Here is a 16,600-nt window from a genome sequence, read left to right on the forward strand (position 1 = left end):
CCTGCGACTTGTGCTGGACTAGGCCTCAGGGCCTGCGGCTTGTGCTGGACTAGGCCTCAGGGCCTGCGAATTGTGCTGAACCCCGGCCTCAGGGCCTGCTTTAACCTTGTGGAGAAGAGGGCGGGGCTGGGGACCCCACCACACCAAGAAAGAGAAGCCCTCGTTCTTTTTCAGTCCTGGTGGTTCACTGATTCCACAAAAAGATAATTAGGGGCTGGATGAGTATATAAGTACTCATGCTCCTTGACAGGGACAAAGTATTTACACTCTGCCCTTTTGGATATGGAGAGCAGGGAGGAGGGGTTCTGCCAAAGGTCTCTCACGATCTTTACGACCCTGTCATGGAGGGGCAAGGCCACTTTGGCTGGGGCCCTCTGGTCAAGCACCCCAAAAGAGAGTGTCTGGAGGCTCCTCCAGCTCCAACGTAGATCTCCAGGCTGAGGAGGCCATCCTTTTCAAAAAATCCTGATGGGCCCTCGCATTGTCCTGTGGGACTACAAGAGGAGGCCCAATGATGGCCTCATCTGAGGATGAGGAGGATGCCTGCACCGATGGAACCTCTTCAAGCAACAGGGGGTAGGAGGCTAATTTCTTATCTCCTCTTTGACAGGCAAGGTGGTGGCCTCTGCAGCACCAGAGGCTGCTTGAAGGGGGAGGCTGACAGTGCCTTCAAGGCCCCAGCTACTGAGTGAGGCATCTCAGGTGGCATGGGAACCCCCATGAGTTCCACAGACACTGAGTGGGCCAGGGAATCTGTGGCCATGGCATCGTTTGTGACCCTGTCTGCAGTATCATTGACGTGGGTTGCAACATCAGTACCAGGGCCTGAGTTTGCAGCAAAGAGCAGGGCTCTGAGGTGAGGCTTGCAGATCAGTCACTTCCCAGAGACCAAGAGAGGGGTGAGTGAAACTCTTTTCAGAGAGGTACTGAGCACTCCTGATCGAGGATGACCCAATCAATGCAGAGGAGGGTCTAGACTGGCATCCTGGTGACCAATGTCGACCAAAGGATCTGCGCTGGGTGTGGATAGGCAACTGGTGCCATGGATGATGGGTACTGGGAATTGGAGCAGGACAACAAAAAAACCCTACGCTCCCCTGGCACATGTTTTGAGGAGGCCAGTGCCAGTGGATGGGTGACCTGTCCCTTGAGCATTGGCTGGAGCACAGGGAGTAAGTCCTGGGTATGCTGCATATGGTGGGTGGTGCATGCCTCACAAGGTCCTACACCCATTTACCGGCAAGCCATGCCTCAAGCCATTGAGCCCCGTTGCACCAACTGGGGAACCACATTGAGCTACAGACCTTCTGCCTGTCATTGTGAGGGGACGATTTCTGGCTAGATGTCCCTCTGGAGTGGGAATGCTGCCTATGAGGGAACCGAGGTGGACAGAATGAAGGGTTCCCTCTATGTTGGGGCTTAGCTACAACTGGCCTGGGCAGCACCTGCATCAACAGAATGTCCTGGGCCACTTGAAGAGCCTTGGAGGTCGACAGCACACAGCGCTGAGCATCACTGCTCAAGGTGAGCAGAGTGGACTACACTTCTAAATCTGAGGTGGAGCCTCAGAGGTCAATGGGCCTGATGAAGCAGGGTCTGTGCTGGCTCCCTGCTTTACCTTCTCTCTCCGCAGGCCTAGAGATCTGCCTCTAACCACCGGGGGTATGTCTACACTACCCCGCTTGTTCGAACTAGCGGGGTAATGTAGGCATACCGCACTTGCAAATGAAGCCCGGGAAATTCAAATCCCGGGCTTCATTTGCAAGTGAGGTATGCCTACATTACCCCGCTAGTTAGAACTAGGAGGGTAGTGTAGACATACCCCGGTTTCTTAACTGGAACCAAGGATGGGGACCAGTGCCAGCTTCCAGATGATACTGTTGGTGTGCTGTGCACCAAAGCACTAGTGCTTGGCAATGAATCCAAGCATTGATTATATGCCAGGGCAAGGGCTGTGATTCCATCAGGAGAGTTTTCAAATGAATATCTCTTTCCTATTTAGTTCATGGCCTAAAGGATTTGTAAATCCAGCACTTGTCACTAACATGTGCTTCTCCCAAGTACCATAAACAGTTGTCATGTGGGTTGCTAATGGACCTGAGGCACTTAACACAACTTAAAGCAGGGGGAGGGGGAAGGGGAGGGAGATCGGGGCATGCTCCATCCCAAGGCAATGTCCCAAAGGGACTTATAAACTTTCCCAAAATATGAACAATTAACGGAATAGAGGAAAACTATTTACAGGTGAAACAACCGATTAAGACAAGACAGACACGACAGTGATAGCTGCTATAACTACAGTTTCAAGCACCATCACTGGGAGCAAGAAGTAGCTGAGGGTGGCGGGTGCCCAGCAGTGCCCTATTGTCACGTTACTGAATTTGAGGGAAGCAGCCAGGTCACTGATGCACCCATAGGCGGGGGTGTTGGCCCCAAAAATGGTATTAAAGGGGGCCATGTGGGGTGTTGAATAGAAGCTCACTGTCTGCTAATCCTATGTACGCTACTCATGTGTTTGAATAATGTCTGTGGGTGTAGTTAGGAATCTGTAATCTGTATGGATACTGAATATTTCCCTGCATGTGGTTGAGCATTGGGCAGAGCCCAGCCTATGGACATGCTAATTAGCGAGGCCCTGTGGGACAATGGCACTCAATGGGCCAAGGACACACCTAAAGAATGAGGGCTGACACCTGAGGGCTGCCAGCAGGGAACACAGGGATAGGCCGCTGGCCAGGTGACCTGCTGCAGCCAAGAAGAGACCAGGAAGGATGTATAAAGAGTCCATGGGGTCGACTCCATCTTGGTACTCAGCTCAGCACTTCATCCCAGAGGCAGCAGTGCAGGGATTGAAGAGCCAGGAAGAACTGTGGACCCATCCTGATCCTAGGATGCGCAACAAGGACTTTTAAACCAGCAGCTGTAACATCTCTGCTAGAGCCTGCATCGAGAACTGGGAGACTCGATGCATGTAATGTACTATCCTTTAACAACCTTAAACTCATGCTTTTCTTTATTGGAATAATAAACCTTTAGATGTTAGATGCTAAAGGATTGGCTCAGCGTGATTTGTGGGTAAGATCCAGAGGGTAAATTGACCAGGGATCTGTGGCTGGTTTCTTGGAACCGGAGAGAACTTGTTCGGGGTAGGTGGGATTGGGTTCTAAGACACCCCCCCCCCCCCCACCGGTGTATGAGGCCTGGGGCCATCTGGGGCACGGATATTGCTGGGGTGTCGGAGGGGTTTTGCTCGTGAGGCTTCAGGCAGGTAGCTGAAGCGCTCTGTGAGACTGGTTTGTGGCCTGTTTGGGAAGGTCACCAGTTTGGGGGCTGTAAGAAGCCCCGAATTTGAGCAATTCGCCCTGAGCGGACACCCTCAGGTGTGCCCAGACTCGGCCCGGTCCGTCACACCTATATAGCATGGTATGTGTGTGCCACTCCCCTATGGATACTGCCAAGGGAAAATTTTCCAGCACCAATGCATGTGGCGAGCCCACACACCTACCTTGAATGGGCATTAGCAAGCACTAACAGAATTGACTTTTCCAACATGGCAGTTACCCAAAATATTACAACTTTCTAATTTTGTTTTTTTAGGCAAAGATTTCATTTGATCATCTTGATAGACTGCAAAAATGTAATAAAGGAACGCTCGATAGCATGCATGTTTACACACACACACCTGTCCAAGTTTGTTCTTAGTTACTTTCTTTAGGGAACACCCACCACCACCACCACCACCACCACACACAGGGAGCCTTGGTATCCCATCAGTATAAAACACATTCCTGGAATCAGAACCAGGAGACACAAGCAGTGCAGTTCTACTGTCAGCTGTTCTGCTCCTAAGAAGCAGTTGTACCTGTTCTTTGATCTCCTGCAGTTTTCGACTCTGCTCTCTGATATCATGAAGAAGCTGTAGTGCCTTGTCATCCTCCTGAGAAACCTCCATCCGCGCCTGTTCCAGACTTTGCTTTAAGCTCTGCAAAAAGCAAAATGCTCAATGCTTTGCACACTACTCTACAAGAAATATCCTCAGCTAAAGAAGGAAAAAGATTCTCCTCAAATACTGTCAGACAACAAATTAAGACACCAGTGAGAGAAACATGCAAATTCACTGCTACTGAACTTCCATTTTTCCAGCTGGAGAAAAACAGTACACTTACAAATACAATCTATTGCAGAGAGATCTTAGTTCAAACCCTACTTTTGTAGACCAGGTGTGGAGTAAAGAACACATGCAGTGAGTAATACTTCTTAGCAACATTAATTATCCATCCATTAGTATTATTTTTTCACATTTCTGGCACTCATTTGATGCTACTGTATGCATTTGATGCTACCATGACTGGCTATTTTCCCCCATTGTTGAACTCATTTATGCCCTTTACTCTTTTTTTTTAAACTTTGAAAAGGACAGCACTAACGTTTCAAGGTTTGGGCAAAATCTTTGCTTACAAACTTCAAGTTAGACTAATGCTCCTATCACCTACTTAACGTGCATATCATCTTTCATCCAGAAGGATCCAAAACCTTTTAATTATGTTTATACCATAGAACCTAGTATATCCAGATGGTTCAACACAGCTTCAGATGCCCCTCCTGCTGTGGGTTATTGCATTGAAAGCCCCCCATTTATCCAAATAAATTCATGTTCCCCCTTTTACAGGCAGTCCCCGGGTTACATGGATCCGACTTACATCAGATCCCTACTTACAAACAGGGTGAGGCAACCCCGCACTAGCTGCTTCCCCCCAGCAGACCAGGGAGACGCGAAGCTAGCGCCCCCCCCCCCCCGCCCCCCCAGCAGACCAGGGAGATGCGAAGCGGCTTTTCTCAGCAGACACTTCAGCTTGAGAATAAAGGACTGAGGGAAGTGAGGTGTGGGAGAATAAAACTGAGCTCTGGACTAATGTTTGGCTCGAGTTTCCCCTACAATATGTACCAGTTCCGACTTACATACAAATTCAACTTAAGAACAAACCTACAGTCCCTATCTTGTACGTAACCTGGGGACTGCCTGTATTTAGAATGATAAATGAAATTATACTCTACAGGAAATGCTTCACACGCCACTGTAAAGCAGCCACTGATGGAGTGTTAGCTTGGCATGCTACATGGACGGAGTTTTGGGGTTTGGTGCAAGAGGGAAAGGAAGACAGAAGAATACCAAATTCAATTGAAAATACAAACACTATTTAAGAAGGCAGACCCTCATTGGAATTTTGCCAAGACAACAGGGCAGACATTCCTACTCATGTAAAAATGACAAAGGATATTAAATATATGTCTTTAAGGGCCTGCTTTTTTATACCCCATCTGAAAAACAGCACTTGCCTCAGACATGTTGCTTTCACTGTGCTAGAGAACTAGAGGAGCATGAACTCAGAATGTCACATTGAGTCAATACCCCCATTTCCTGAAACACCTTTGTCATCCTTTGAGGTTTTCCAAGTACTGAATAGACCCCCACCTTGCTTTCATTTTGAAATCTATCAAGATCAGAACCCAAAAGTGATTCTGTATAGCTACTGGGACAAGAAGAGAACCAGAGTGTAGCTCACTGTGAGCAAGACAACAGTTGTAGCTCCTATACCATTACTACTGAATGATGTTGTAAGCACCACTGAGACCACCATGGAAAAGAAAGCTAAAAGATCATCAGAAATGGGACCTTCAGAGGGAAAAGGACTAGGGTAAAGGCTCACACTGCATTCTGTGATGTAGGTTGCCAGGTCCTGCTCCAGGAGGGACCGCTGGGTCTCAGAGGCTTTCAGTTCCACCTCCTTTTGGCTAAGTACAGCCTCCACCTCTGACACCCTCCGGTGCAATCGTGTCATTTCCTGCTCCATCTGTAACAAACATTGAAAGGTTAAAAAACATTTCAAAAGCTGTCAATTGCTGATTTCAACACACCACATATGATGAATTTCAGTCTCTTAGGGTATGTCTACAATACAAAGTTAGTTTGAACTAACGGACGTTAGTTCGAACTAACTTTAATAGGCGCTACACTAGCGCTCCGCTAGTTCGAATTTAATTCGAACTAGCGGAGCGCTTAGTTCGAACTAGGTAAACCTCATTTTACGAGGATTAAGCCTAGTTCGAACTAGCTAGTTCGAATTAAGGGCTGTGTAGACCCTTAATTCGAACTAGTGGGAGGCTAGCCCTCCCCAGGTTTCCCTGGTGGCCACTCTGGCCAACACCAGGGAAACTCTATGCCCCCCTCCCTTAAAGGGGCACGGGCTGGCTACGGTGCCCGTGCCAGGTGCAAGCCTGCCAGCACCCAGCCAGCAGACCCTGCACCTGGCACGGATCGAGCCACCCACCCGATGCCTCCCAGCCCTCCCCCTCTTCCCGGGACCAGGCTGGCGGCTCCCGGGAGCTTGCCCGGGACCGCAAGAGGCGGGCACCCGCCTGGGCTAGTGCGGACATCGTGGACCTTGTCCACGATCTCCGCACTAGGCACAGGAAAGTGGCCGTCTAGGGCAGGAGAGCTGCCAGCCTGGCCACCCAGGAGCAGGTGTGCAAGAGACTCAAGGGGGTCCATTGAGACCCCCGACCCTGAGCCCTGAGCTTACAATGGCCGTACTGGGTCAGACCAAAGGTCCATCTAGCCCAGTAGCCTGTCTGCCGACAGCGGCCAACCCTAGGGACCCTGGAGGGGATGGACCGGAGACAGTGACTAAGCCATTTGTCTCGTGCCATCCCTCTCCAGCCTTCCACAAACCTTGGGCAGGGACACCACTCCTACCCCCTGGCTACCACCACTCCATGGACCCAATCTCCATGACTTGATCTCACTTCCCTTTAAACTCTGTTCTAGTTGTAGCCTTCACAGCCTCCTGCAACAAGGAGTTCCACAGGTTGACTATTTGCTTTGTGAAGAACAACTTTCTGTTACTAGTTTGAAGCCTGCTACCCATTCCTTTCCTTTGGTGTCCTCTAGTCCTTCTTTATGGGAACTAATGAAGAACTTTTCTGTATGCACCGTCTCCACCCAACTCCTGCTTTTAGAGACCTCTATCCTGTCCCCTCTCCGTCTCCTCTTTTCTAAGCTGAGAAGTCCCAGTCTCTTTAGCCTCTCTTCATATGGGACCTGTTCCCAACCCCTGATCATTTTAGTTGCCCTCCCCTCTCCCACCCTCTCTCTTCCCCTCTCCCACCTCCTTTTCCCAGTCTCCCCCAGTTTTGTTCAATAAAGACAGATTCCATTTTTGAACGCAATTGTCCTTTATTTTGTACATCAAGAAGAGGGGCTAGGGAAGGGTAAGTGGAAGGAGGTGAGGGAGGAATGGGGCACGAGCCCCCGATGGGGAGGACTGGGCTGGCTCTGCGGGCTTCTGGGGGTGGAAGCTCTCCTGCAGCCCCCCAATTGCCCCCTCTCCCCAGATGGCAGCCTGCGGCAAGTGCAGCCGGGCTGATGGCCGAGTGCTGTGATGTGCCCAGTGTGGGTACTCCGGGCACTCCAAGCCAGGACTGCTTTGCAAGCGGGGCACCCCTGAGAACTGTCTGTCCGGGGTGGGGGTCGGGTCCCTTTAAGTGCAGCCCTCGGCTAGCCTGAGACAGCATCTCCACGCTCTAAGTCCTCCTCTGATGCCCTGCCGGCACTGCTTCCGGCCATCCTTAACCCCGGTTCAGGGTCCACTCAATGTGGACATGCTAGTTCGAATTAGCAAAACGCTAATTCGAACTAGTTTTTAGTTCCAGACGCGTTAGTTCAAATTAGCTTAGTTCAAATTAACTAATTCGAACTAAGTTAGTTCGAACTAGCGCTGTAGTGTAGACATACCCTGAGGGACAGCAAAGCATTTCCACTGCGTGCTTTAGTTACCCTGTTGGACACCACAGCACTCCCAGCTATGGAGCTGGAGCTTCCTCTGGGCACGCAACAGCCCCTGACTGTTGTACTGCAGTTTCTGCAGGCTGCCCTCCAGGAACACAACCCTTCACTGAGGAGACCTTCACCATCTGTATGGGAGCGCAGCTCTTCCAGCTGCACCCCAGTGTGCACCAGCGATTCTGGCAGCTGGACACCAGTTCAGACTGGTGGGACCGGCTTGTTTTGGGGCTGTGGGACGACCAGCAGTGGCTCCAGAATTTTTGAATGAGGAAGGAGACCTTTCTGTAGCTGTGTGCCTGGCTTGTCCCTGCCCTCATGCAATGGGACACCCAGATGAGACCCGCCATCCACCTGGAGAAGCGGGTCGCCATCACTATCTGGAAGCTCGCCTTGCTGGACAGCTACCAATCCATCGGGAACCAGTTTGGTGTGGGGAAGTCAATCGCTGGGGCCCTCATCATGCAAGTATGGTGCTCTCCCAGGGGTGGGGTGGGGGGTGAAATGCTGGAATGGGGAACCCTAGGGAAAGGGGGAGTTGGGGTTGGTGGTGAGGGAAGCTCCCTTCCCTGGGCGGTTCTCCAGTCCCGCTCTCACATAGCCCTGCCGGGGGGCGGGGGTGGACTACGTAGAGGGTGGCTCCTGGTGTGGTTGGGGGGGCTCCCAAGGGTTCTGGCACCCCTGTGATTCTCTATTTGTTTGTCTCCTTCTACAGGTGGTGAGGGCCATCAACACCGTCCTGCTGCACAGGGTCATCCACCTTGGCAACGTGGACCCCATGGTTGCTGGCTTTGCCACCATGGGCTTCCCCAACTTCAGGGGGGGCTATTGATGGCACCCACATCCCCATCCAGGTCCACGACCACCGGGCATCTCTCTACATAAACTGCAAGGGCTACTTCTCCATGGTCCTGCAGGCCCTGGTCGACCACCGCAGGCAGTTTACCAACATCTATGTTGGCTGGTCAGGGAAGGTGCACGACACCCACGTGTTCCATAGTTCCAGGCTGGCACTTTCTTCCCTGAGCACACCAGCGGGGTCAGGGACGTGGACATGCCACTGTGCATCATGAGGGATGCGGCCTACCCTCTCATGCCGTGGCTCACAAAGCTCCCAGCAAAGAATGCTTTAATGCCAGGCTGGGCAGGGCCCACATGCAAGTGGAGTGCACCTTTGGGTGTCTCAAGGCCCGTTTCCTATGCCTCCTAACCCGGCTGGATGTAGGGGAGTGGAACCTCCCCTAGGTGGTTGCCACGTGTTGCGTGCTCCACAACCTGTGTGAGAGGAAGGGGAAGGTGTTCCTTCCTGGGTGGGGGGTAGAGGCCGGCTGGGAGGGCAGGGCCTTTGAACAGCCGTGCACAGGTGCCATCCAGCAGGCCCATCAGGCAGGGGTGTGCATCCAGGAGGCCCTGAGGGAGAGTTTCTTACAAGGACCCCAGTGACACTCTCCCTGGGGCCTCCCCACTAGGGGCCTGCGCCTTGCCCCTCGCTACCTTTCCTCCAACATCCCTCCCTTCCCCCCTCCACCCCTCCTGCAGAAACAATAAAACAAACTGTTTGTTTTTGAAAAAAAATCTCTCTTTGGATATTTATTTGGAGTAGAAGTAACTGGGGAGGGACCGGGGAAAGAACCTGGGAGGGGGAAGGGATGAGAACCTTGGAGTGGGGAGGAGGGAGCTTAAAAGGGGGAGGAGGGGTGAGGAGAGGCTCAGGGCTGGGGCTTGGAGTAGCACCTAGCTCAGCTGGCTTGTGTGCGGGGACCACGGCGACCACAGGGGCGGGTGCGGGGGGAGGCTAGGGGGAAAAGCAGGAGAGTGGCATGGGAGGAGGGGCAGGACCAGGAGCAGCAGCAGGAGCAGGAGCTGGCTCCAGGTGGGTGAGGAGAGCCTGCACGGTTGCACACACGGTGGAGCCCTGTTGCAGCATCTCCATCCAGGTCTCTCTCCACCACTGCATGTCCTCCCAGAGCCTCTGGTCCAGCGTCTCGTGCAGGGCCTGGAGCACAGAGATATGCTCCCACAGCAGTTCGTCCTGTGTTCTCCAGCACCTGTGGCTCCTCCGGTGTCGGGTGGCTGCCCCGGGTGGTGTTGCCCACCCCCTCTCGCAGCTGGTCCAGCTGGGGAGAATAAAGAGAGACAGTCAGTCATCCCTGGAGACACTGTCCCTGAGGCCTTGCCCTCATCTGTGAGCCGAGACCGACAGTTCCTGGTCAGATGAAGGTGATGTCCTGGGAGCAAGGCCACGTGTGGCCTGGATAGCAGGCCCTTTTTTACAGGGGCCCAGACATCCCCAGGGGACCATGCTTGTCACCAGGACGTGGGGTGTGGGGGAAGCAGGCATGGCAAGTTGCCGGCTACACGGGGATCCTGTGGGCAGGAGGGGGGCCTTGGGCTGGTTGGGCTTGCCTTGGTGCCACACACATGCCGGGTCTAGCAGCGGTGGCATCCCAAGGGGAGGGAACTTGTATCCCTGGCTGCTGTGAGAGAAGGAGTGAGGGTGTGTGTGAGCAGCAGACGCACCTGCACCTGGCAGCGCAATCCCCGGGAATGGGTGCTGCCTCGAGCATGAAGGCATGCCTGTGTGTGGCACATGTATGTGTCTGTGTCCCCCCTTGGCCCCAGCTTCCTTCTAGTGGTGACTTGTGGTGGGAGGGTGTCCCACCCAGGTGTCCCAGGCGTGCTCAGATGCAGCCTCCTGGGGCTGTGTGGCCCAGACTAGCGCTGCACATGCATCCACATGCACGGACTGCAACGCGATTCCCCAGGGCGAGAAGGCTGAGTGAGGAGTGCACCCCAGCACCTTGCCGCCCACCACCTCCACCCTGTCTGTGTGAGGTAACTAAGGTCACTCACCTGATGTTCCCTCCCCGGCCTCGGAGGATGCCTGGGACACATCCAGGCCGCAGGGTACCGGCTCCAGTATCACCAAGGTGACGGTGCTGGCCGTGTTTGGGTCCTCCTCCTCATCATCACCGTCTCTGGCCCTTGACGACCAGGGGTGGGGAAGGGGCTGCACTGCCACCCCCAGGATGTGGTGCAGGTCCTGGTAATAGGGGCAGGAGTGTGGTTCTGCCCCAAGTGGGAGCTGTGCTCCCTCGCCCTGGCGTAGGCCTGGTGGAGCTCTTTAAGCTTTCATCCGGACCTGCTCCTGGGTCTGGATATGGCCCTTGGTGGCCATGCAGCCGTAGATATCAGTGTTGCGCTGTCTTTGAAAAGATAACGAGCCTTGTGGATAAGGGAGAAGCGGTGGATGTCATATACCTAGACTTTAGTAAGGCATTTGATACGGTCTCGCATGATATTCTTATTGATAAACTAGGCAAATATAACTTAGATAGGGCCACGATAAGGTGGGTGCATAATTGGCTGGATAACCGTAGTCAGAGAGTTGTTGTTAACGGTTCTAAATCCTGCTGGAAAGGGATAACAAGTGGAGTTCCTCAAGGGTCTGTTTTGGGACCCGTACTGTTCAATATCTTCATCAATGATGTAGATATTGGGATAGAGAGTACTCTTATTAAGTTTGCAGATGATACCAAACTGGGTGGGGTTGCGACTTCTTTGGAGGATAGGGACATAATTCAAAATGACCTTAGCAAGTTAGAGAAATGGTCAGAGGTAAACAGGATGAGGTTTAATAAAGAGAAATGCAAAGTGCTCCACTTAGGAAGGAACAATCAGTTCCATACATACAAGATGGGAAGCGACTGTCTAGGAAGGAGCATGGCGGAAAGGGATCTAGGGGTCATAGTGGACCACAAGTTGAATATGAGTCAACAGTGTGATGCTGTTGCAAAAAAAGCAAATATGATTCTAGGTTGTATCAACAGGTGTGTTGTAAGCAAAACTCGTGAAGTCATTCTGCCGCTCTATTCTGCACTAGTTAGGCCTCAGCTGGAGTACTGTGTCCAGTTCTGGGCGCCACATTTCAAGAAAGATGTGGAGAAATTGGAAAGGGTACAGAGAAGAGCGACAAGAATGATTAAAGGTTTAGAGAACATGTCCTATGAAGCCAGGCTTCATGAACTGGGCTTGTTTAGTTTGGAAAAAAGAAGATTAAGGGGGGACATGATAGCGGTTTTCAAATATCTAAAAGGGTGTCACAAGGAGGAAGGCGAAAATTTGTTCCTCTTGGTTTCTGAGGACAGGACAAGGAGTAATGGGCTTAAAGTGCAGCAGGGGAGGTTTAGATTGGACATTAGGAAAAAATTCCTAACTGTCAGGGTGGTCAAATATTGGAATAAATTGCCAAGGGAGGTGGTGGAATCTCCCTCTCTGGAGATATTTAAGAACAGGTTAGATAGACATCTGTCAGGGATGGTGTAGACGGAGCTTGATCCTGCCTTGAGGGCGGGGGGCTGGACTCGATGACCTCTCGAGGTCCCTTCCAGTCCTATTATTCTATGATTCTATGATTCTATGATCCTGGAGGTTTTCCACTTTGTCCCACACCTCAAAGAGGGCCAAGATTTCCACCCCAGACCATGATGGCGCATGCCTCTTTTGCCACCTGGGAGGCTCCTGGGAGCCATCAGACTGCTCCCTGGGAGTGGGGGAGGGCTTTTGGGGGGTTTGAGGGTTAGTCATGCTGGCCCAATGACATGCTGCAGCAGCAGCAGCAGCAGCAGCAGCAGCAGCAGCAGCAATGTGGCTGGAGGCTGTCAGGGCCAACTTCCTGCCACAAGCCCTTTACCCTGTGGCTGCAGCTTTAAGGGCTGAAGAGGAACTATAGAGCCCTGATGACTGTGGATGGAGTGGCCAGCAGGGCACCTGTGGGATTTCCTGGAGGCCCCTTATTTTGAAATAACTCCCTGTGCCATACATGCCCTATTTCAAAATAGCTTAGTGAGGTTCCCCAAGGGTCTGTCCTGGGACCAATCCTATTCAACTTATTCATAAATGATCTAGAGAAAAGGGTAAACAGTGAGGTGGCAAAATTTGCAGATGATACCAAACTTCTCAAGATAGTTAAGACGAAAGCAGACTGTGAAGAGCTTCAAAAAGATCTCAGCAAACTAAGTGACTGGGCAACAAAATAGCAAATGAAATGTAATGTGGGTAAATGTAAAGTAATGCACATTGGAAAAAATAACCCCAACTGTATATACAATATGATGGGGGCTAATTTAGCTACAACTACTCAAGAGAGAGATCTTGGAGTCATTTTGGACAGTTCTGTGAAAACATCCACTCAGTGTGCAGCGGCGGTCAAAACAGCAAATAGAATGTTAGGAATCATTAAAAAAAGAGAATAAGATGGAGAATATCTTATTGCCCTTATATAAATCCATGGTATGCCCACATCTTGAATATTGCGTGCAGATGTGGTCGCCTCGTTTCAAAAAAGATATATTGGTATTGGAAAAGGTCCAGAAAAGGGCAACAAAAATGATTAGGGGTTTGGAACGGGTCCCATGTGAAGAGAGATTAAAAAGACTTGGACTTTTCATCTTAGAAAAGAGGAGACTAAGGGGGGATATGACAGAGGTCTATAAAATCATGACTGGTGTGGAAAAAGTGAATAAGGAAGAGTTATTTACTTATTCCCACAATAAAAGAACTAGAGGTCACTAAATGAAATTAATAGGCAGCAGGTTTAAAACAAACAAAAGGACGTTTTTCTTCACTTAGCGCACAATCAACCTGTGGAACTCCTTGCCAGAAGATGCGGTGAAGGCTAGGACTAACAGGGTTCAAAAAAAGAGCTTGATAGATTCATGGAGGTTAGGTCCATCAATGGTTATTAGCCAGGATGGGTAGGAATGGTGTCCCTAGCCTCTGTTTCTCTGGAGGTGGGTGACAGGAGAGGGATCACGTGAGGATTACCTGTTGTGTCCCCTCCCTCTGGGGCTTCTGGTATTGGCCACAGTCGGCAGACAGGATACTGGGCTAGATGGACCTTTGGTCTGACCCAGTACGGCCGTTCTTATGAAATGGGTGTTATTCCTTGTGTAATGAGGTTTACAGATTTTGGAATAAGCCGTCCATTATTTCAAAATTATCTCAACAAAATAACGGTGCAGTGTAGACGCACCCTTAGAGACTCCTAGTTATAATTCTCCAGATGCTATTTAAAATTCCAATACCATTGTCTCTGATCCTGGGAATGCACAGTTCTTCACAAGGACAGATAGTAAGTTGTAAGTCACCCCATTCATTCAAGCTGCTTGTTCATATTCAGGTCATTCTTCGAACCCCAGTTAGCAAAGAAGCCACAATCATTTTTCATGTGATTTTGCAGAGACGGGTCACTTTAGCTTTATCCCAAATCCATGTTGAACCAGAGGATGGTTTCACCCCCCTCCCTATCTCCTTGCAGGAATAAATGATCAAATCCAGCACAAGACAGGGAGACAAATAATTGTACTCAAAGTCTCAAACAATACTTGAGGTTTTATAGACTCTAGGGAGTTCTCTTGATTCAGAAAGAACAGTTAAAAGATATTCACCAACTCAATGAAATGGCAACAGTTACACAAGTAGAAGCTGAAGGACTAGGAAGAGACACTTTGTATCACTCAGAACAGAAATGCAGCAACTCTGCAACCGATGAGGAGGAAATACCACACGCTGGAAAGAAGCAGTCATCTGTGTCATGGTGAGAAAAGGGCTGTTTAAAATCCAGAGCCTCCTCTTGTTAAGTTTAACACATCTACAGTAAAGGCATGGCCTAAATTCATCTTCTTCTGTACTGAACAGGAAGCCACTTCACTGATGGAAAAGAACTTTGCTCACCACAGATCTGGATGATCAGCAGCATCTGACAGATCTCTTGGCATACACTGGTTGTAGATTCCTGGAGCAACGAGGGAGGCCACTCACATAAATAAATACCTTGTGACACTTGTCCTGGGTGTCCTGCAGCTCTTTGCTCTTTAGAAGGAGTTTCTTTTCCATGGAGCTGATCTTAGCTGGAGAGTCTAACCCCAAGACAACAGTTCTAAAAGAACAAAGCCAAAAAATACATAAATATAGACAAAATAGCACAGGACTCTCCACTTAAACAACTTTCGCCAGATCATTAGGTAGTTATCAGGGGTTAAATGAGGAGGAAAGATAAGGCAAATTTTATGGTATAACAGTTACAAGATTAGGTCAATCAACATTGTGAATCTTTAGTAACCACCATGTCAGATCCTCTACTGGTTACAAGATTAGTATTTTCATTTACTCAGTACATTTTAAGACATAACATCAAATAATGCGACACAAAGCATTTCTAGATGCTTCTTGTGTATATCTATTTGTTACTATTACACAGGTTTCAAAAACAAAAGCAGATAGTACTAGAAAAGCAACGGAAAGCTTAAAATGTGCCAAACTCTGAACCACAGTGAGCTCAAGCGCCTGCTCTTTAACTTGTTTTCTGCTATCTAAGTATTTTACTAAAACATGAGAGGGCTGGGGTTGTCCTCTCTTCCCACGGCAGCCTCATCTCCAGCCCCACCCCAGAGCAATGATTTAAATGAAGAAAAAACAATAATTATTTGAGTTAAGGACCTGAGCAATGCTGGGTAAATCTTCTAGTTCAAAATAAATAAAAAAAAAAAAATCACTTAAAATACATGTGTTAATTGTGGCAAATTTTTCTTACTATGAAAATCAGTACATCTCAATGTCAAAGCAAGCATATATGGGATTTGCATTAGGCACATATACTTAAGAGTTTAGCAGTGTCCACTTCGGCTAATTCCTCCTTTCATGCAAACTACACAGATTGCTTCATAAGTACTCCTACCACATTTTTGTCTCAAAAAGAGAGAGCAATCAAGAGAAATGGGATACTTAAAATCTAACAGAAGCCTTATCACAGAGATCCAAACTCACAAAAGATGTTATGACAAGATGTGAAATGTGTGTTGTAGGTCAGTGGTTCCCAACCTTTGATTATACGGACCCCTTTTCAATCTATTAAAATTTCATGGACCCCCCTCCCCCTGGGGAGGGAAAAAAAAAAAGAAAAATGACAATTGGGCCCACCATGGTGGGCCCGATCCTTATTTTTAAACTTTCCATGGACCCCCTGCAGTACTGTCATAGACCACCAGGGGTCTGCGGCCCACAGGTTGGGAACCACTGTTGTAGGTCATTGTTCCATACCCCTTCATTCAGAGTTCTCAGAAGTCATACACATTCAATCTGACAGCAAAAGCTACCATGGAAATATATCACTCAACTGGTATAATCTCAGAATATTTAATTAAATTAACCATTAAACCAAGTATTGCTTTGCTCAGCACAACAGTGTCTGCAATTTCCTCTGAGGAGTGAAGAAATGACTAACAAAAGAATCAACTCATGTAAATAAAAAACAGGAATAATGGGGGATATAAAAAAACCTCAAGTCTTGGTCAAATCTACAATAGCAAATACTAACCACACTGCCTGTGCTAGATTATGTCACAGGGGGGCTCGTCTACACTGGCCCCTTTTCCGGAAGGGGCATGTAAATTTCATGAGTCGTAGTAGGGAAATGCGCGGGGGATTTAAATATCCCCCACGGCATTTAAATAAAAATGTCCGCCGCTTTTTTCCGGCTTTTAAAAAAAGCTGGAAAAGAGCGTCTACACTGGCCCCGATCCTCCGGAAAAAGTGCCCTTTTCCGGAGGATCTTATTCCTACTTTGAAGTAGGAATAAGATCCTCCGGAAAAGGGCACTTTTAAATCCCCCGCGCATTTCCCTACTACGACTCATGAAATTTACATGCCCCTTCCAGAAAAGGGGCCAGTGTAGACGTAGCCAGATATTTTAGTAAAAGT

At 49.5% G+C, this 16,600-nt stretch overlaps 1 protein-coding gene across 1 annotated transcript in view; it reads right to left on the reverse strand.

The window, feature by feature from the left end:
- The window catches only part of LOC102451575 (citron rho-interacting kinase-like), a 358,679-nt gene that overhangs the window by 331,629 nt on the left and 10,450 nt on the right, over window positions 1–16,600 (reverse strand). The window contains exons 2-4 of the mRNA XM_075897800.1: window positions 14,675–14,780; window positions 5,709–5,852; window positions 3,863–3,982 (exon numbers count right to left, since the gene is read on the reverse strand). Coding sequence (XP_075753915.1) covers window positions 3,863–3,982; window positions 5,709–5,852; window positions 14,675–14,780 — 370 coding nt within the window. The remainder of the gene's footprint in view (window positions 1–3,862; window positions 3,983–5,708; window positions 5,853–14,674; window positions 14,781–16,600) is intronic.

The sequence above is a fragment of the Pelodiscus sinensis genome, chromosome 15 (genome assembly GCF_049634645.1).
Source record: "Pelodiscus sinensis isolate JC-2024 chromosome 15, ASM4963464v1, whole genome shotgun sequence".
Lineage (NCBI taxonomy): Eukaryota > Metazoa > Chordata > Testudines > Trionychidae > Pelodiscus > Pelodiscus sinensis.